Below are 20800 nucleotides of genomic sequence, written 5' to 3'. Positions count from 1 at the left end.
GTGCTGGTTCATCAAGAAAACGTTTAATGTGCCCCAAAGCCACTATGCCCTGAGCTCGTCATGGGAGTCCCTATGCTGTAGTGGGACACCTGCTCCTGATCTTCGTGTGTCTTCTCACACATGAGCCTGAATTTACCCATAGTGGGCTGGCAAGTTATGATAGGAAACATAATGAAGAGATGAGTGTCTCCCGTGGTAAGGTTATGGGCACACAGTCCTTTCCATACCCACTGCAGCCCTGGGATGTCTGGGACTTTCTCTAAAGGAGCCCTCAGGAGGGAACCTGAACCTGATGGGAGCTTGTCCAGGACTGGTCCCACTGGAAATGTTGCTGGTCAGGATGGAGAGGACGGTGGGAAAGCTGCTGATTACCCAGAAGCTGCACTGGTGGCTGGGAAGGGCTGTGCCAGTCCCTGTCCCCACACTGCCTGGGCAGACCCCACCCTTACCGTTGGGCACGCTGACCGAGCGGTCGATGACTTCACTGGCGTTGTCATGGACAGAGATGGTGACCTCGTAGGTGGCCACTAGTTCACGGTTGAGGGGAGTTTTGATCTTCACAGCTCCTGGGAATCCCGAAAAGAGGCATGTCATGTCCCAGGCTGTGCCTGTGCCCCTGCCTGGGCAGGGAGGTGTGTACCAGCCGACTGCTGCATCCTGCACCACGCTTGTTCTCCTGCCTCTCCAAAGGGTGGATGAGGAAAACACTTGAGAACTACAGGAAGAGACAACTGCTCTCCCCCTACTCTCCATGTCCTTCCTACCTGCCTCTTCCACACGGCCTCAGGTGGTTCTGGTTACACAACCCCATCCACCTGAGCTCAGCTTCTTTAACAACCTTGTCCTGTATCTTTTCCAACAAGGGCATTTTTCTGTCCTGGACCAGCTTTGTGCCTCCAAAAGAGACGTGTGGAGCTCCTGGCCCTCCTTCCCCAAAGGAGCCCACCACCTGCCCTGGAGTGCCCCCTTGCTCCCCAAGGGAGGGTGCTGGGGTGCAGTCTGCCAAGGCTGAGCAGCCCCCGGCCCGCAACGGAGGCCATCTCTACCAGTGGAGATGAGTGAGATGGAGGGAGGCCATGGGTGGCACGGAGACAGAAATGAGCACAGACACAGAGACAAACCTGGCGCCGAGAGCCGGAAAAGAAAGCAAAGTTAAGTCACTTAGACAGGAAAGAGAAGACAGGGCAGGGTGAGACAGGGCACTGTAGGACAGCGGGGAGGCAGGAGAGGAGCACCACTGCCCTGTACCTCAGACACCTACCTCCAGGCAGAGAAGAAGAAGTAGAAGCAGAAACAAGGAGAGGGGTCCACACTGCCCACTCCACCCTTCCCGCTCTCCTACCTGTCCTAAAATCCACCGTGAACGCTCCTTGCTGCTCGGGCACCAGTGCGTCCGTGTCATCGCGGGCCACTATCCCCAGCAGGTAGTACTCCAGGCGAGGGTGGAGGTCCCTGTCGATGGCGGTCACCTCGGCCACCACGGTGCCAGGGGGAGCTGACTCGGGGATGCTGACGGTCTGGATGGGGTTAATGAACTCAGGCTGGCAGTCGTTGACGTCGTCGATGACAATGCTGACGGTGGCGGTGCCCGAGAGCGCTGGCGTGCCCTGGTCCACGGCCACCACCGTCAGCCGGTAGGCATCGCGCTCCTCCCGGTCAATGGTGATGTTGGCCACGCGGATCACCCCCGTGGTGGCATCAATCAGGAACCTGTCCAGGCCACCACCCTCAATACGGTAGTCCAGCTGTTGGTTGAGGCCACTGTCAGCATCCGTGGCTGTCACCTGGAGGACGGAGAAGCCTGGAAAGGTGGGACACAGCCCTCTCAAGTGAGGGTTGGAGGACAGCAGTAAAAAGTCCTTGGTCCCAAGGCAAATATCATCAAGCAACATGGGCATCCTCAATCCTCAGATTTTCCCTTTGACCCCATCCTGGTCAACTGTGTCATTGGGAGCTGGATCTTCACAGTCCCAAGGGGACACCCAGGTCACCCCATTTCCCACCCTTAAATCTAGTCCTGACCTGGAGGGCTGTTCTCCAACAGTCGTGCAGTGATGGATGCTGGCTGGAAGACAGGGCGGTTGTCATTGTCATCCAGGATGGCCACTGCCAGGCTGGCCGTGCTGTTCAGCCCCCCCACATCACGAGCCACCAGCGTGAATTCCAGGTGAGGGTCCAGCAAAGCCTCTCGGTCTATCACACCACCGGGCTTCACTGAAACCACACCTGGAGAAGAGGAAAAAGCCTGTGGCACACCACATGGGGACCTGGTGGCCCTGGGTTGGGGACAGACCAGCAGAGCTGCCCCACCTGTCTTGTTGTTGATAACAAAGAGGTCCAGGGATGCCTTCAGGAGCTCGTAGGTCACCACAGCATTGCTGCCCTCATCAGCATCCAAAGCTAGGATGGGTCCATTGAGCATTGTGACCGGAGTCCCTGGATGAGATGACAGAAGCATTAGGGAGGGTGGCAGTCCCCTGCAGGGCCCCCCTGTCCCCCTCCCACCCCGGTGACACATGAGGGACAGCAATGAATGGATGGAGGAGGTGACAGAGCCGGGCCTCATGGGGCATGAGGCACTGGGGGGTGGCTGCTGCAGCCTTGCAGACCAACTCGCGAGGCCCAGGAGAGGTGGTGAGACATCCAGCTAAAAGCAAACAGACAGACACATCCATCAGAGGGGTGCCACAGCACTCTGCCACTGAGGGTGCCACCTGGAGGCACCTAAACCCTTTGCTTGAGGTGTTGCTCAATGGCAGGACAGGATACCTGAGGTCTTGGAGCTGGGAGCAATTTAAATGGCAGGAAGGCGACACAAAATAAGAATAGTGTTTCTAGCTCTTTGTCTGGAAAATGTGTATCTGGACAGGCTGGACTCTTTTAAAAATCTCTAACCCCTGGAGCACGGCAATTCCAGGTGATGGAGAGATGGTAGCCCATCCTCTTCAGGGCATTGGGCAGATGAGTGCCCTCAGGGCTACCCCCAGGGCTCCGCTCAGCCCGTGGGCACCTGCTGCAGCTGAGCAAATCCCAAACGGTGCCCTTTTTTGACCTGTGCCTGGAAGGGTTTCCACAAGCAACATGGACCAAAGCTATGGTGTCCTCAAGGCTCATCAAGGCACAAGCTCCTCAAACTCAGCAACTCTGTCCCAGTGCAGCCCTGCCTTGCTCAATGTCCTGTCTCCTCCACCACGGCCAGGAGACACCTCCCCTTATCCAGCCCTGAAGGGAGTCTCCAGGAGCCACAAAAGGGAGTGAAGAGAGACCTACCAGGGGGCGAGTTCTCCATCACCTCAGCCTGGTAGGAGCCCTGGGTGAAGAGGGGGCGGTTGTCGTTCTCATCCCCTATGGAGATGACCAGCAGGTCAAAATCCTAAAGGAAAATTGGGACAAGAGGGCGATGACCATAATGTCCTTTCCTTGAGTTCACCTCCCCCCTCTCCCACCTCTGGTCAAAGCTGCATTCCCTGGACGACCTGTGAAGATGGGCAGGGACCCTCCTTTTGGGGCAGTCAAAGGATGCTCCACTATCATTGTGGTTGTCCAACTCTCCAGCCCAACATTGTCCCACCTTCCATGACATCTACTGCTGTTGCATGGAGTAAACAAATTTGGACTTGCCCTCGATCCTACTGGTCCTGTTCTCTGCTGGGAATGGGGCTGTAGCCCCCTCCTCGTGATCCCCAGGTGCTTTCTGGGGGTGGGGTTGCTATCAGAAACACCGTGGGTAAAGGCACCGCTTGTTTTTGGCCGTTTTTCCCACCTGCCCTCCCGGAGGCCCCGGCAGTGTCTGTAATTACCCGCCTGGCATTGCGAATGTTCTCGGGGTTGTCCTTCACCGTGACCGTCAGCCTGTACTCGGCCACCCGCTCCCTGTCCAGCGGGCGGTTCACGTACACGATGCCACTCTACCGGGAAAAACAAGGGAGAAAACACCGCGTGGGATGTGGGCAATGCTTCCCCTAGGGCATTTCCTGCCAGGACAAGGGTGCCAGACAGCACAGCTGGGTTCCCACCCTCCTTGTCCCAGCATCCCACCCCTGCTCCGGGGCCATACAGTGCTGTTGATGTAGAAGGCATTCTCCGTGTTCCCTGCTGTTATGTCGAAGGTCAGGAGGGCATTGGGGCCCTGGTCCGCGTCCCGGGCAAGGACGCGGGTGACGAAGCTGGAGACGGCGGCGTTCTCGCTCAGGGTGAGGTTCATGGGGAGGTTCAGGAGCACGGGGTCGTTGTCATTGATGTCCAGCACACGGACACCCACCAGGATCTGCCAGGGAGAGAAGCAGGGCAGGCATGTGGCACATGTTTCCAGGCTCCCATCCTTTTCTTGCACTCCCCAGGCAAGAGGTGGGTCTCCACAATTCAGCCCAGTATGGGATGGCCTAGGGACAAGGAGAAGGCGGTGGAGGGGAGGAGAATGAAGCCAGAGACCAAAAGGGAAGGAACTAAACATGAGGCACAGCTTACAGCCCCCCGTGCCAGCCTGGGGAACTCACGGTGGAGCTGAGGGGAGGCACGCCGCGGTCCCGGGCAGCGATGGTGAGGTTATAGAAGGGGATGTTCTCGCGGTCCAGCTCGGCGTCCTTCCTCACCCGCAGCTCTCCTTCCACCGGGGAGATGACAAATTCCCCTACCGGAGACAGCGGAGCCCTGGCTCTCACCGTGCTCTGGCTCCCCGAGGGAGTGGCTTTTCTGGGAGCTGGGGCACTGTGGCAGGTTTGGGGACAAACCCATGGCCTGTTACTGCAGATATAGGAGGATTGACAGCTGGGGACTGTGCTGGATGCAACCCCAGGTAGCAGCAGGAGAAGGGGATGGGGTGAATGGCCAAATAAGAGGCACCTGTCCCTGTTTTCTGGGTCTTTCTGAAGATGCCAACAGCCCCTCCATGCCCTGGGATGGCCGGAGCAGGGTGGACTACACAGTACAGACCCCCCATGAGCCAAAGGGCCTCATCCTGCTGGTTCTGGAAAAGCTTTGCAGTGGGGTCAGATGGGAGATGGGACTGAGCTCTGCCTTCCAGATCCCCTGGACCACAGTCATCACTCCCTGCACTGAGGGACATCCAGATGTCCCCATGGTTAGGAATGCCCCCAGCTCCTCTGCCATCTGCTTCATGGTGCTGGTGGAGCTGTGAGTGCTGCAGAGCAACTTGGTCCCCCAACCCTCTGCAAACCCCACAGGGACTCAGGGACGAGGCTCAGTTTCTCTTTCTGTGCTTTGTTTTTTTGCCTTTTGGACTTCTTTTTGCCTTTATTGTTTAGCAAATTTCCCCTTCCCTCCACAAGCCCCAGCCACCCCCTGTCCAGGCACGAACAGGTTAAGTTTCCTGTTGCTCAAAACAGGATTTCCTGGTGTCGACAGGCTGAGCTGGGAGGGAGGATGGCTTTTCTGAAACGCTTCCTCCCCGTGCTCCTGCAAGCCAGGCTCTTCCATGGGGCAACCAGCGGGAGAAGGGAGGCCCCGTGTCCCCACTCACCGAGGGGGTCCCCGGCGATGATGCTGTATTCCACCTGTCCACTGGGTCCTGAGTCCCCGTCATGGGCCAGGAAAGTCCAGACACGAGGGCCGGGCTGCCCCTCGGTGACATCGAAGGGACCCTCGTAGGGCCGTGGGAAGGTGGGACAGTTGTCGTTGATGTCATTGAGGTTCACCAGCACCTGCGGCCACGGTGAGAAGCATGAGAGGGTTGTGAGAGGAGAGGGATGGAAGGGGAAGGGAAGACCACCCCGCTGGCCATGAGTGTGGGAAGCTGTGGATGGGTGACATCGCCAAATACCTCCTGCATTTCTGGCTTTTCTGGGTTCACCAGACATCCAGCTCACAGTTCAGAGATTCAAACTCCGTTATTCCTGATCATGCCCATCCTACACGCACACTACAGGACTCCAGCTGCACACTGCTAAACCTCTGGGCCACACACCACGGTGGGGAACTCACCCCAAAAGCCCAATGTCCTCCACATCCAAGTCCAAGCAGGACAGACAAAACCACAGAGATGAGTCTGGAGACATGCGATCTCTGCAGCCAGCTTCACCCTGGCTCACTCCTTTTCCTCCAAAAAATACTTAATTCCTAATACTGAGCAAACTTGAAAAAATTGACAGGTTTCATCCTTGTTCCAACAAAGCCACCGCCACCACTGGTGGTATAGGTGGTTATGAGAAAGACGTTGGAAATGAGTTTTCTGACCTCCTGAGTTGAAGAACAGTGGAATCCACCAGATGGGCATTTGTTGCTGGTTAAATCTAATCTTTACAGAGAGTACATCCAAGTTTCTGCTCAGTTTCCTAGCAGTGGAGAAAACAAACACTGGCATGCCTTATCAGGGTGATGGACTTCCCATCACTGGGGATCTCAAATAATCCCTAAACCTCCTCCTAAATGCTGTGTTTTCAAACACTGCTGGCACAAACTCCTTGAGCAGTGGAGGGAGGGTGTTTCCTACCTTTACTGGTGTCGGTGCTTGTTGCTGAAGGGATTTCCAAGTTCATGTCTCTGCTTGAGCCAAGTGCAGGGGAAGGTCTGCCCTCGCCTGCAGTACATGGCAGCTGCTGCCTTTGCTGCCTGCAGTTAAACCCTGGCTCTGTTCTGGGCCAGGAGGTCATCCCCAGCACTATTAGATGCCCAAATATGAAGGCCTTCCCTTTGTCCAAGCATGGAGTCCCACTGCCAGGCTTGTGTGGACAGATTTTATCCAAAGAAATTTCCCACACTGGTGTCTCCCCTTCAGTTTTTCTTCTTTTTCCCATTCACACACAAAAACTTATCTCCTTTTCGGGGATTACAAAACCTGTAGCTTGATATCAAGGTAAGGTACAATGGTCCATGGCAATCAAGACAGAAGGTTTAACCCATCCCTGCCATCTGCAGACCACTAAATCAATCTGGGCATGCTGTACAATTAGTCAAATTTTGGTTTTGGTCACAAAAATAATCAGTGTACTCAAACCCTGCAAAATATTTGCTTTGGAGCGGCTCGCCTGCCCTCCCCAGTCTTTGAGCAGTGCACTGAGTTCAGGTCACCGTGGCCCAGGGAAAATAGAAAGAGCTACAGAGAAAAGCAATATAAAAATGACTAGAGGCTTTAAATAACCTCCTTACAGGGGAAAAGGGAATTTTAAAAGCACCTAAATAGCAAGAAAAGATAAAGATTAAGCTGAAATTAATGCTATAGTACTTTACTACCTGCAGGGCTACTTGGTCCCTTCAAGCTGGAAGGACCAAGAGGACATCTCAAGAAAACATAATTCAACTTCAAAGGAGTTCCAGGAATTTCTCTGTCTCTGCAGGACCAAATAACTGGGCTAATTAACCCAGAAGCATCTCTTGTGCACGACCCTGTTTTGAAACACCCTTGAGGGAGCAAGGCATCAGCAACTGGGCAAACTGGCCACAGCTGGGAAAAACAACTGGTGACCAGTGGGAAGGAGATGTGAAACTGCTCATGAAGTGGGAACTCCTTGACCCCAGAGAGGCCACAGTGTTGCAACCCCACCGTCAGCTCCTTACCGTGGTGGTCGACGTCAGCCGGCGTGAGACGATGGGGCACTGGTCGGTGGCGGTGACGATCAAGGTGTAGCGCCCGTGGCTGATCTCATAGTCCAGCTCCTTCACCGTGCGGATCTCGCCCTGCAAGGACAGGGGAGGGCAGCTGGGAGTGAGGGGAGCGGGACAGGGACGCATCTGCAGAGGGGCCGGCGTCCGTACTGACCGTGGCGTTGTCGATGTGGAAGGTACCCAAGATGTTGCCTTCGGTGATGGCATAGGCCACCGTACCGTTGGGTCCCTCATCCTGATCCAGGGCCTGCACGGTGACCAGGGTGGCATTGAGTGTGGAGGGACCCTCGTCGAGGGTCACCTCGTACAGCTGCTGCCGGAAGGCAGGAGCGTTGTCGTTCTCATCCAGGATGGTGACGTACACCGTGGTGGTGGCCTGTGGGACACGGGGCATTGTGTTAAGCACTGTGGAGGCATGTGCTGGGCAATCTCTGGAGCTGGCTAGGAAAGGCTGGATCTGTCCAGGTCAGTGACCAACAGTGGCTCAACACTGCCAAGAGACACAAACAGCGTGCAGGGCTCCAAATGAAATGAGCCGTGGCTTCAGATGCACTTCCAGGTGACAGCTGGGTACAGAGATAAATGTACTGAGATTAAATCACACCCTTATTCCCAAGCAAAGCCTGTCTCTGTGGAATCCCTCCCCTTTTCACACGTTGCTGGCAACACCAGGGAGCAGCCCATGGCACAGGGAAAACCAGACACTGAACCCCACTGTGCCTCCCTGCCTTTGGAAGGGGTGTGTGTGAGTCCTTGCCTTGACATTGGGGACACCTTGATTGTTCCTAACAAGTGTGGCAATATGGATGGAAAATACCCGGAGACGATGTTGCCACGGCTCAGGGGAGGAACAAAACTGAGCATCTTGGGCAACTGGACCAACCTCCTGTAGTCCCACCCACTCCCTGCTGACCACAATGTCACTGCTGGTCGGGCTCAGTCAGGTCGGAGCCTTTTCCAGTGGTCCCTGCCCCTGCACGGACACCTGGATGTCCCGGCTGTGTTATGGAGGTGTCACCCCACCTGGGGATGGGCAGGTGACAACGGCACACCACTCTGCCTAAGGGCTCAGAACAGAGCTGGGGGCTTGGAACAATAAACGATTTTCTTGGGGTGCCTGGGCTTCATGCCCACACCTTCCCCCAGCAACAAATTTCTCCCAGCCAGCCAAGGGTTACATTTATGGCAGGAGCATCACAGCCGTGTTTGCTGTAAAAACCACAATGCCACACGATAATTAGGTACTTTTCTATTTCCCTGAACAACTCCGGATTCAGAGCAGGCAAGCAGCAAAGTTTCCTGTGGTTTGCAAAACTCCACGTTATCTGGGCTCCACTTTCCAGGGAAGGCTGACTGGAAATGAGGCAGCTCTCAGCTGCAGCCAGAAATTTTGTTGATGCCTTTGGAATTTGAAGAGAAGCTCCAGGAGGAATTATGTGTCAGACCACGGCACTGCTTTGGTATTTCAGGGCAAAGTGTAAATGGGCTGTAGGAGGGGGATTCTTTGCTCCCTTTTTTTTTTTTTTTTTTTTTTTTTTTTTTTTTTTTGGGAAAGGTCCGTTCTCTTTTCCAAGTCAGCATTGCTCTGAGTAACCCTTCCCTGTACCTGCTGCCCATTCATCTCAGGAGAGATTCTGCCTCCCTAATACTCACAAAAGTCCTCACAAACAAGGGAAATACAGTAATTGCAAGCAAAGTTACAAGCTGGCCCAAGGAATCCGCTCCTGCTGGGAAGGGGATGGAGACCAGCGCCCAAAAGTCACTTGGCATGGGCAGCACCCTCCTTAGCAGCCCAAAAATGCACAGGGCCGGCTCTGAGTGAGGCTGGAAGGGAAGGAACCCGGCAGAGGCACGCACTGCCCGAGGAGGTGGGGTCCGGAGCGGTCCCCCCCCGCGGCTCTCCCTGCAGCCTCTCACCTCGGGGGGGTGCTCGCCGTTCTCCGCAGCGCTGCGCGATGAAATTTCCTGTGAGTGCGAGTCCGGCTGCGGCCGCGGGGCTGCTCAGAGCGTGCGGTGGCTCCGCAGAGGCCGCCTCTCCGCGGCCGCCCCGCCGCCATGGGGACAGCGTCCCCCCGGCCCGGGCTGCTGCTGGCTGCGCTCTGCCTGCTCGCTTCCCACGGTAAGCTCCAGCTCGCTTTGCTCTCCTCCCTGCCCGGAGAAACTCTCCTCGCTGGGGCACGCTGCTCGCCCGCCCGGGGCTCTGCTTCGGCACAAGGAATCTGGAACGTCTGGGGCGTTATTCGCTCTCTTCTCCCGTGATTTTGGTGTGTGGGGGACCGAGCCAGCGTTTCACACGGTGCTGGCTGTGCTGGGGTAAAGGGGCCACAGGGAAACCGCTGTTCTAAAACTCTGGGGTGTTTTCTTCTTTCTTCCTCTGCTCTGATCTAACATGCGTGGAAGGGAAGCGGCTCCCCGTCCCCGCCAGCCTCCCGCTGGAGACCCCGGGCTGCAAAAGCTGCTCCGTTCCCGCACGGCACTTTTCCCCGGCACGGTGGGGGTCCCCGCTGGGCCACGGTGAGAAAACCCTTCCAACAGCCCGGGGGAGCGGGGAGAGGGGATTTGTGCGAGCGGGGCCGGGATGCCCTCTCTAAGGATGCTGCGCTCCGCCGAGATGCGCCGGGCAGCTCCTCCGGCTGAGCAACCAGCCGTGGCCCGGGCCACCGTGAGCGGCTGCCGAGTTCCCCTTCCCCGCACTGAGCGCTTCCCAGCGCTGGAAGCTCGCTGGCTGCTTATCAGGGGATGCTTTGGGAGGGGGCTCCTTCATGCCTGACTCCACACCAGCCCTGGCAGGCAGTTTCCATCCGGGGGTCCGGGGCCAGGCAGTGGAACGGGGGCGGTGGCATTAAAACCGCGGTTCCACCCTGGGCGACGACTCGGAGAAAGAAGCTGGGAAGGACCATGATCCCTCCCTGCCCTGCGCAGGCGGAGGATGAGCATCGGACTTGGCTTCAGCCTCTCTCCCGGGACAAAGTGACTGCCTCCACGATTTCTGCCAGCTCATCTCCGGGAAGAAAAGCTGCCCGAAGATGCCCCACTGCAATGGGGCCAGAGGTCTCTTCTCCTCTCCTCTGGGACAACAAGGTTGGTGTGGATTGAACCACGTTTTGCTTCTCATCCAAGTCTCGGCATCAGGGAGCAATTCCCAGCATCTCCACAGGGATTTGGATGATTTCATTTATGCATCTGGGGCGCTGGGACTGAACTTCAGGCCTTCTGCAATGCAACAGGCTTGGATGCTGATGTTCAGCGTGAGGCTGGTGCCAGAGGAACCGAGCTTTGCGCAATCCCGCGCCTGCCAAAACTTTCTGAGCCCTCGACTAATTTTAGCAGGAATTGATGGAGAAGTAGTCCTTGGAGACACCCAGCCTGGGGATGCTGGCAGCAAGGTGGATGGGGAAGTGGCTCCTCTTCCCCTAAAGTATGGCAGCTGAGCTGGGCTTTCCAAAATCACATCCCAAGTGCCGTCCCCGAGCCAGCTGTGCTGGAAGAGGAGCAAGGCAGGACCACCCGAGGCTGCTCCCTCCAGTGCCTGGATGATGGGTACCCCCACTGCTGGAAAGCCATTTGGCTCCTGGGGTGCAGGAGATGAGGGCTGTTAACATGCCTTGGGCATCTTCAGCAAGTTTTTTCTCTCCTCTTTCTTTTGTGCTCGAGGTAGTTCTGCAGAGCTACGGATGCTCCTGCACATCTCACCTGGCTGATAACTGAGGCATAATCACAGCATGGTGACAACGGGCTCGGGGCACTTTGATGTGAGCCTGCTACAAGAACTCCCAGAAGAGGAAGCAAGCAGAGCTCCTTGCTCCACCTCTGTTTCCAGCAGCCTCTCCTCTGCAGCAGGTGAGCCCCTCCAAAGGCTCCATCTCCTGATCCCTGCAGATTTCCTCGGAGTGGAAAGATGTGGAAATCACTTCTGCCAAGCACAGGAGTGCAGATCAAGCACCTGCTTGCCAGGGCTGGGAACCAAACACAGGAGAAGCAGCCAGGAGAGGATTTTGGTCAACAACCCAGAATTTGGTGTGAAATCCTGACTTATTTAAGCTGTTGGTCGGCCAAGCAGCACAGGTTTCTGCACTTTTTTGTGTTTCTGCTTTGTCTGAAAGCAGAGTTCCCATGTGTCAAGAGAGTGATGCCAGCCAGCACTGGGATGTACCAACACTGCACTGGGCTCTGCGCCGCACAGATGCATCACCACTGGTTGGAGACGAAGTTACTGAGGCGCCAAAGAGGAGAAGGGGCATTTCTGGCACCTGCTTGAGACCTCCTCTGCGTTTACCAGATGGTGACAAGACAACAGCTCTCAGCTCAGCCCTCAGCTGGTCCAACCAGCTGGAGATGTACAGAGATGGACATCTGGCTTTATTTTGGCATTTGCCAGCAGCTCTGACTTCAAAGGGAATGGTTTGACTGGGATGTAGAAGGAGCCAAGCCTGGGCTCTGGGCATGGAAGAAGCCCAGAAGATTAAAGATCCATGGGCTTTAGTATAAAGACACCACCAGAAGATGTCTTCTCTGGGCTCCATCTGGCATCCAGCATGTGTTTCAAGCCTCGGTACATCTTGGGGATGGAGCACCAACTGCCCTGGCACTGCTCTGGGCTGTACCGTGCCTTGCCAGCTGCTTTCCCCTCCACTCAAAGGCTTTTGAGAGCCTTCCCCCGCTGCAGAGAAGGAGAGGAAGCCTGTAATGCCGAAGGTTGCACACATGGTAACCTCTGCCCCTCCCTGGAAGCGTGGGCTGCGCTGACTTTCCAGCCAAACCGTTCCCATCAAGCTCCAGAGCTGGAGGCTGGGTGGCTTAGCAAGGCAGAGCTTCACAAACCATGCGGGGATGAGCCCTACTGCATCTGAGGGGGGTGTGTGGAAAACAAAAGACTCCTGCTGATACTTTTGGAAGGTGTTGCAAGCGTGGCTTCCTCCAATAGAGCCCTGGCTTCCCTTCCTCTGGCTCCCAGGAGACGCCCGATGTGAATGGGGCACTTCCCCTTGCAGCAGGTATCAGAAACACATCTGAAGTGCTTTTGTGCTTGGTGCTTTGGCAAGGAGGTGGGGGACCCACTCTGCTGCCTGCCAGAACCCCTCCAGCCTGGCTGTGCATCCTGGCCCCAGCAGCACCCCAGGAGAAGGAGAAGTCAGGGCTTGAAAACGAGACCGAGCGAGGCAGAGCTGGGCTCAGGCCACACAAACCTCTGCCCCAGAGCAGCTCCAGGACGTGCTGCTGCACGTGCTGTGGAGAGCAGGAAGCAATTAGCTGGAGTGGTCAGGCAAAGGTCACCCAGCTCTGCCTCTGGGGACTCCTTGGCACTGTGGGCTCCAGAGCAGGGAGTGCAACGGGGCCAATCTCCTTCCCAAAGCCTCCCTCTCCCTGCGGAGCAACCTCTGGCAGGGACTCACGGGCTCCTCTTGCACCATCACCTAAGAGTCAGAGATAGCCACCAGAGGTGGCAGGCACGTGTTTGGTTTCACTCTCTGCTGCAGAGCCCAGGGCCAGGCAGGTGACAGGGTGACTCTGCTCTCAGGAGGAGGGTGCTCTCTGGGTGGCCCAGCAGTGGGGAGCCTCTGGCCTGGCTGGATGCTTGTGGGCAGGCACATCATGCCCTGCCTGTGATTGAGGGCCTCTCGATATAGCAAGCGAGAAACCTCAAAGCGAAACGTAGCACAACAGGATGTTACCAAAATAAAAAAAAAAACCTCCACCATCTCGTCCTTGTCACATCTTCTCTGCTGCAAACCAGCCACAGAAACCTCTCTTCCACAGTAATTTAAAGTAAATAAACCCAGAAACTGCTTTTTCTTCTGTTTTCGAAGTGACGTTAGCGCTTCTGCAAACATGAAGGTGTGGCAGGGCCAGAGCACCAAAACCTCTCCTGTCTTTGCACTTTTCCCTCCCCTCAAGCACAGCTCCCCTTACCCAGCAGTACCCCCATCAGTGTGCTGGGGAAAGACCAGCAATGCCTCCTGCTCCCACTTCTGCCACACTCCAGAATTTCTTTCTGAAAATTGTTTTCATTTTCCAGCAGCTCCTCACTGTCAGCATCAGCCAGTTCCCCCTTTTCCTCCCTGGGGCCTGAAAAACAAGGAGGGTGGGACCTGCTCCCCGCCTCATCTGGGGGAGAAGGGGGGCCACTGCTCCTCCCAGAACTTTTCTGTTTGTTTTCGCTCCTTTTATTTTTCTGCAGCTGGCCCAGCTGTGCTTGTGTTTCCTCCTTTACAAGCCATAACCCTGCTGCCTTGCTTCTTCTCTCATTCTCCTTTGCCTCCCTGCCCCACATCTCTGCTGTAGCCAGAGAAGCTTCTGCCTCCCTGCTGCTGATGCATAACTGTATTTAAAGCACGTGTCTGCTGCAGAGTTGATTTCTAGGGTCAAGTTGTGCTCCCAGCCCCAATGCAAAATCCTGGAAGATTTGAGTTAGAAGGCAGTTAAAGATTATGTAGTTTCAACACCTTCCACCATCCCAGGTTGTTCAGAGCACCATCCAACCTGGCCTTGGACACTTCTAGGGCTGGGACAGCCACAACTCTTCTGGGCAACCTGTGCCAGGGCCTCCCCACCCTTTGCCAACATCGCTGGTGGGTTTGAGGTGTTTTGTTGGCCAGTTTTGCTACAAACTCAGGGCAAGGCCAGGCTCTGACTTGGTACCTTCTCCCTGGCAGGAGGGACAGCAGCTTTCCTGATCACCAGCCCGTACTCGCTGTGCGTCTGCCCCGAGGGCCAGAACGTCACCCTGAGCTGCCGGATCAGCGGCGCCCTGGCTGAGCACCACGACCTGCTCTACAAAACCTGGTACTTCAGCAGCACGGGCGACCAGAGCTGCTCCGACAAGAGGCACATCCGCAACGCCACCGACAAGGAGCTGCGCCACGACCTCGGCAGGCACCACGAGCTGCCAGGCAACGCCTCCCAGAAACCCCCCCTCGGGCGGCAAAGCGGCCACCACGGCGTGGAGCTTGTCCTTGACCACCACGGCACCTTCCACCTCGTGGTGAGGAACCTGACGCTGCAGGACAGCGGGAATTACTGCTGCTACGCCGTGGAGGTCAGGAGGGAAGGTCACAGCAAGCCCCACACCGTGCAGGTGGCTCATGGCTTTGTGGAGCTGCAGATCCAGCGAGGTGAGGCTGCCCTGCCAGCCCTGCAGCCGTGCCAGGGCACAGTGCCAGGGAAGGGGTGGCGAGGGATGCAGCACTGGGGCTGGGGAAGCAGCGTGTGCTGATGCTGGACCTGCAGGGCGTGTTCCAGAAGTCAAAGAGCAGCAGATGTTGAAGGTTTGAATTAGAGCTTGAGAGCAATGAAACATTAAAAAAAAAAAAAAAAAAAGAAAAAAAAGAAAAAAAAAAGAAAAATCTTAATAACTCAAGAGGCTGGAATGCAATAAAATCCATGGTACATAGTTTAGCTGATCTTCTTCAACCTCCTTCTGGCAGAGAGGAAAACAAGCCTAAACTTAAAAGGAGCTGGCTGGTGGTGCAAGCCTGGGTGAGGGCTCACAGACAACCTTGGGACAGCAGCCCAGTGGGAGAGGCATGAGGGAGGGGAAGGCATCTCCTGGCCTTGATTTGCAGTGTTAGATTGCTTTTCTTTTAGACTTAAAAAAAAAAAAAATTGGCCGCACAGTCAGGGATGGGCCCTGCTGCCCTGGACAAAGGGAGTCTTGCAGCAGGGATCTCAGTGAACACTTCTCAGGATTAAACTCCTGCTTTGGGCTGCTCTGGAATGATGTTCTCAATACCAGGGAGAAAAGGCAAGGGCAGCCAGCAGGTCGGGAGATCTGTGAGAACTGAGCGAATCCTGAGCTTTTCTGTTCTCTTCTGCAGGCAAAGGAGGGCTTCAAAACTGCACATTTCACACTGCCTCCGGCAAAGGTAAAGGGAAAACCCCTCTTTCCAATGTGCTGCTCGCCATCCTGGCCCATGCATTCCCTAGGGATCAGTGCCCACACACCAGTGCCTACATGCAACCTCACAGCTGGCTGTTGGGAGGGTGGTTTCCAGAGCTGTTCCAACGGGGTGTGCATGACAGGCACATCCCCAGGCTAGGGAAAGCCTTCTTCAGCCCATCACCTGGACACGCCTGTCCTGAAGCCCATGGAGATCACTCACCCTGCTGTTCTAAAGCACCTGAGCCCCCTCCCACAACAGGGGCTGCCACAAGCAAACGGGAAGGGACAGAAAGGTAAAGAGTTGCAGGAACCTCTTCCTACACCCCAAGCCTGGGCCACCTCTGTCTTGAGCAGGGGAAACCCAGATTTTGCTTGAGTGCTCAGACAAAGTGGGGCTCCCCCGGAGCTGTGTCTAGACATGGAGATGCCCACACTTCACTGTGCAGCTGGTTTCTTGCTGGCTCGCTCTGTCTGTCCCCCTTTGCTGGCTCCTAAATGGGCAGATTTGGCTAAAATTATTTTGCAGCATGCCCGAACAAGGGAAGCAGTTCCTGGTCCCCAGGAGCTTTCTTGTCCCTAACCTTCAGTCCCAAGTGCTGGGACACCCTGCCCTGTCAGGAAAAAAGAGAAAAACATCCCCTCCTAAAACACAGACACACAGGGAAATGAGCTGCTTCCTCAGATGGATGTGCAGGAGAGGAGCTGAACCTTGCCCTAAGCAGCCCTCAGCCTCGCCATGAGCCATCCCACAAGGACCTTGATGGCCACAGAAGTGCCTGCAGGCTGCCAGCCTTTCTGGGAGCCTCTGTGAGTGACATTCTCCAGAGGCACGTTAATTAGCAGAGGCTGTGGGTAACGAGCCCTCTGATGCCCGAGCATTTTGAGGCTGGCAGTGGGTCAGTCAGTGCTCCAAAGTTGCTGGGAACCTTTATCAGGGCTTCTCTCCTCATACCTAGAAGACCGAAAGCCTTGGGATGTGCTGCAGCAATGAAGGACCCTGGCTGGGGTTCAGAGCTTATCTCCACAGCTGGCAATGCACCCCGGTGTGAATCCTGTGTGTGGGGGCCACACTGCATCAGCTCTGAGGCAACACGGGGTTGCCCTGTGCCGGATTGAATGACCTTTAAGGTCTCTTCCATCCTAAACAATCCTGTGATTTTGGCTTGGGGAAGCCCAGGGAAGGGAAAGTGAATGGGAGGGCTCATCTCTGCTCTTCTGTTGCAGATATCACGGCCGCCGTGCTGGCCACGGGCGCCTGCATTGTGGGCATCCTCTGCCTGCCCCTCATCCTGCTCCTCATTTACAAGCAGAGACAAGCTGCCAGCAGCAGACGTACGTACCAGGACCCCCATCTCACCTCCTGGGCTGCAGCAGCCTGGCAAGGCTGGGTGGGATGTGCCCCACTGGCATCAGCTGCTTTGGCTGCCCCAGGTCCCCTGGGTGTGGTGTAAGGTGGCCCAGGTCAGGTCCCTGCCAGATGCCTCCTGCAGAGCTGTCCTGGGAAGGGCCAAGCATGCCTGCAGGCTGCTGGTGAGGAGTGTGGGCTAGGAGGGGACACCAGCAGCGTACTGGAGGCTCTGAGACTATGAGGATGCTCCCTGCTGAGCCCTTTCCTCCACATCCACTGTGAGAGCTACCTCATTCACTCATCCCTCCCTCCACTGCACACCTGAAATAGCAGCTTTGCCTTCTAAGTGACTGAAAAGCATTGTGTGCACTTTTTCTCACCCTGCTCTTTAAAAAGAGCCCCAACATGTCTGTGGCCCTAGGACTGCAGCAAGCCAGGTCTCCCCTCTGCTGCCCCAGCCCTGTAACCCCAGGCTGTGCTGAGGCATAGCTGGCTGCCAGCTCCTGCCCGTGCTTGGCTCCCGGAGATTTGGGTAATTAGGCGGAAAGGGGCACCACCTTAACTGGCAGAGCCATTTCATCAGCCCTTGGGCAAGCGGGGCCCTGCGGTTTTCCTCTGCCGCTCGGTGGGGCTGTGTGGCTCCGAGGAGACCTTTGGAGAAGTGGTTTTTGCAGCAGCTGGCCTCTGGACAGCCACGCCCTTCAGGCACTGCTTTAGCGGTGGCTGGGCTGCAGCTCCCACCTCCATCTGCAAAGCATCACCTGGATGCTACTTCACCCCAGAGGGCAGCCAAAATCCAGGGGGGTTTGCCTCTCAGGTATCATGGACCAGGTTATTTCCACCTAGCGCCTTCCTTGGGTACAATTTGGGCCAAAACTCCAGCACCTCAGGGTGATGGCCAGGCAGGCATCCAGCAGGGACCAGTAACACGGGCTGTGGGATCTGGGGGCGAGGGAATGCCTGACCCGGGGCTGCCCAGCTAAAGAGGGGCAGCCAAGTGCCAGGTGGTGTTTGCAGAGCCCCAGGATGGTGCCACAGGTGGGCAGGAGCGGGGCCAAGCTGCAGCTGCACCTCACTTCACCCCACACCTGCAGAAGTGTCTCTTCCCCTTCTTTGGAGCCTGTGGTCTCAACCTGGGATGAAGCTGGGGAGTGAACAGGATGGGAGAGGGCACGGATGCAGAGAAGGAGGTTTGGCAGCAAAGCAGAGGGCTAAAGAAGCAGGTGAGGGAGGAATGCAAAGGGAGACGAGGAACTGGAGGTGGGTAAGACACCAGAACACTGCCCTGGCAGTGGGTCTGGGCCTGATGTTGGGCCTTCTGCTGCCAGCACTCACCCCAAACATTTTGTCTTTGGCAGGTGCCCACGAGCTTGTCAGGATGGATAGGTAAGGAAATCCACGAGCTCCCAGCTCCTCACATGCCCTTGCATCCCAGCCCCTGCAAAGGTCCTCCTTCCCTGTGAAGCCAGCACATATCCTCAGCCCAGCAAAGTGAAAGGGGTGTCACCCACGCCCTGAGTCCTTTCCCTTTCTGGGAAATGGCTGTTTCTCTTCCTTCTCTCCACGTGGAAAGTGCCTCCTTCCGTTTTTCAAGGGCCTGCATATCCCTGCACCCCGAGCAGGTTTCAGGACGAGCCTGAAACCCCTTTGGCTGAACTTTCCCCCTGCACTGGGCTCCCCATTTCCTCTCAGCTGAGACACCTGAACCTGCTCCCTGCCCTTCTTGCTTGCTCCCAACGCTCAGCCAAAGCCCTGGGGACAAAAAACCTTTCTGAAGTAAAGATGCAAACGCCTCTCCTGTCCCACAGCGGCGCCCAGGGCATCGAAAACCCTGTGTTCGAGGCGGCGCCGCCGGCCGGCGCGGAGCCGCGGCCCCGGCCCCAGCTGTCCTACCTGGCCAGCAGGCTGCCCTCAGAGTCCGGCCGGCATCTGCTCTCGGAGCCCAGCACCCCCCTGTCCCCCCCTGGGCCCGGGGACTGCTTCTTCCCCACCCTGGGTGAGTGACCAGCACTGACGAGCCCCTCTGCAGGTGGTGGGACAGGTGGGAAGGAAAGGGGACAGCCAGGGGTTAAATAGCAGCAGCAAGCTTGGTGTTGTGTGGGACATCAAGTCCCGTGGCTTGAAAAATGGGAAGGACCTAAACCCTCTGTTTTCCACGCAGAAGCAGAGTTTGGTCACTTCCTGGAATAATATACCTTCAGTTTAAGCTGGACTAATATCCCTGGCTGCCTTTTCCAGATCCTGTTCCTGACTCACCAAATTCCTTGAAAGCCTGAGGAGCCCAGAGGAAACCACATCCTGCAGAGCACGCCATGCTCACCAAGACAATAGTCCTGAGGGTGGCAGGGCCAGGAGCAGCAGTGCCTTAAGAAATGGCACTGTGTGCGGGGTCCCTGCCCTTGTCTCCCATCCTGCCACTGCTCTGGGACTGGAAGTGAATCTCTCTTGCTCAGATTTCGATTTTTAACTACCTGTTTCCTTGGAGAAGTGCGTGGCTCTGTACTGCTCACATTTTACAGACTAGCTGAAAATTGAGGATGTCCTGCACCTGCAGACTTCCCTGAGGATTAACTTACTGCCAGGGTCTAAGCTCTGCAACATCAACACATTTCTGGATCCTTGACTGAACATCCTCTCTGGGAGTGGATGGTAAAATACTTTATTCAGCATGGAACAAAACAGGATCACCAGCCAACCTCGTACTACCTTTTTCTTTGCAAAACAGGAAGGGGAGAGGCTCCCTGCTGCCACCAGAGCCCTCTTTCCTTACCAGCCTTTTGAAATGGCCGTGGACTTGTGATGCTGCTGCCTTTCAGCAGAACACATGTTGGGAGGAGCCTTATTTCTACTGCAGTTTTATCCTTGGCTTGGGATCAGGGCAATTTATCTTTCTGTTTGTTTCATTATCAGTGCTGATTAAAAGGAAAAAAGGATGTTTATGGTTTTCATTTGGGTTTTTTCCTCTTTTTTTTTTTTTTTTTTTTTTTAATTATTAATGCCTGTCAGTTAGGAAGTTCATCTGGAGGGTGTTGCAGGATGTTCCTGTGAGGTGGCCAAGAGCCCCCGTGGAGAGGCATGGGAGGCACAGTGGGAAATGCTATGGATGGCTTCCCCTTGCCCTCCTGGGGCAGCACAGCCAGAGCAGCCAGCGCTGGGGCCACTGTGAGAGGACTCTGTGATGTCCTGGGGGCTGTGGGTGCTCGTGCAGCATCTGAACAACAGCATCTGGCACTGCTTATCCAGAAGAAACTACGGCTCCAGTGTGACTCAGCCCCAGTGGTGATATCAAACCTTGTGGCAGACACTGTTACTCAGTGTGTTTGTTTTTGTTTGTTTTTTTTTTCCTCTGGTTTCTCTTTTCATTGTAAGGTGGGTTAAAAATTGGCCATGAGACAGACATAAACATTAGTCATAGTGCAACAGAGTCAGACCTGAGCAACAGCTGCACCAGGCAGTGTGGCCAGGCAGAGCATCCCTGGCAGCACACAAGTTTCCACACTGTGTGGCTGGAAGAAAGTGTTTGCCTCTGGAATGGGCTGGGGAACTGTAGGATTTTATTAATCCAGCACTGGCTTCAGCAGGAGCACCCTCAGGGTGGTGCAGGGATGAAGGAGAAGCCAGCACCCTCAGGGTGGTGCAGGGATGAAGGAGAAGCCAGCACCCTCACCACCATGGATGGGACTTCCTGAGCATGGGACTCATGCTTTATTGCTACCCATGGCTCAGTCCCTTCCCAGCTTTGATGGGGAATCCAGCACCTGGTGCCTCCAGCTCTTCCTTCTCCCTGTCTCAGCAGCCCCAGCTGGAAAGGCACACCAGGGCTTTGCCTGCCTGCAGGTCTTAACAGCTTTGAAACCCTCTCCAAGTCGCTGTTCCCTAACGAATGCACTGCCTGATGACAGAATGAAGCTTTGTAGGAAACAGGTTTTGCTCTGTGTGGCAGGAACCCCATGTTTTGGGAAACCTGGTGCTGCAGGCAGAGCTAAGCTCTCTGCCAGAGGCTCTGGTGTGGC

The 20800-nt window shown here is 55.8% G+C and overlaps 2 protein-coding genes across 2 annotated transcripts in view; one reads left to right on the top strand and one right to left on the bottom strand.

The window, feature by feature from the left end:
• Positions 1-20800, bottom strand: part of CDH23 (cadherin related 23) — a 185805-nt gene that overhangs the window by 9024 nt on the left and 155981 nt on the right. The window contains exons 38-48 of the mRNA XM_077784783.1: positions 7715-7936; positions 7513-7632; positions 5480-5660; positions 4497-4630; positions 4058-4267; positions 3801-3908; positions 3271-3373; positions 2311-2436; positions 2023-2226; positions 1343-1801; positions 450-566 (exon numbers count right to left, since the gene is read on the bottom strand). Coding sequence (XP_077640909.1) covers positions 450-566; positions 1343-1801; positions 2023-2226; positions 2311-2436; positions 3271-3373; positions 3801-3908; positions 4058-4267; positions 4497-4630; positions 5480-5660; positions 7513-7632; positions 7715-7936 — 1984 coding nt within the window. The remainder of the gene's footprint in view (positions 1-449; positions 567-1342; positions 1802-2022; positions 2227-2310; positions 2437-3270; positions 3374-3800; positions 3909-4057; positions 4268-4496; positions 4631-5479; positions 5661-7512; positions 7633-7714; positions 7937-20800) is intronic.
• Positions 9475-19720, top strand: VSIR (V-set immunoregulatory receptor). Its single transcript, XM_021529104.3, has 7 exons — positions 9475-9679; positions 14214-14672; positions 15375-15422; positions 16664-16771; positions 18146-18173; positions 18596-18783; positions 19026-19720. The coding sequence occupies exons 1-7, from the start codon at positions 9616-9618 to the stop codon at positions 19061-19063; spliced, it is 933 nt and encodes a 310-aa protein (XP_021384779.2). The 5' UTR covers positions 9475-9615; the 3' UTR covers positions 19064-19720.

Source organism: Lonchura striata, chromosome 7, assembly GCF_046129695.1.
Source record: "Lonchura striata isolate bLonStr1 chromosome 7, bLonStr1.mat, whole genome shotgun sequence".
Lineage (NCBI taxonomy): Eukaryota > Metazoa > Chordata > Aves > Passeriformes > Estrildidae > Lonchura > Lonchura striata.
Note: the sequence above shows the minus strand (reverse complement) of the source record. Positions and strands in the feature narration are given on the sequence as shown.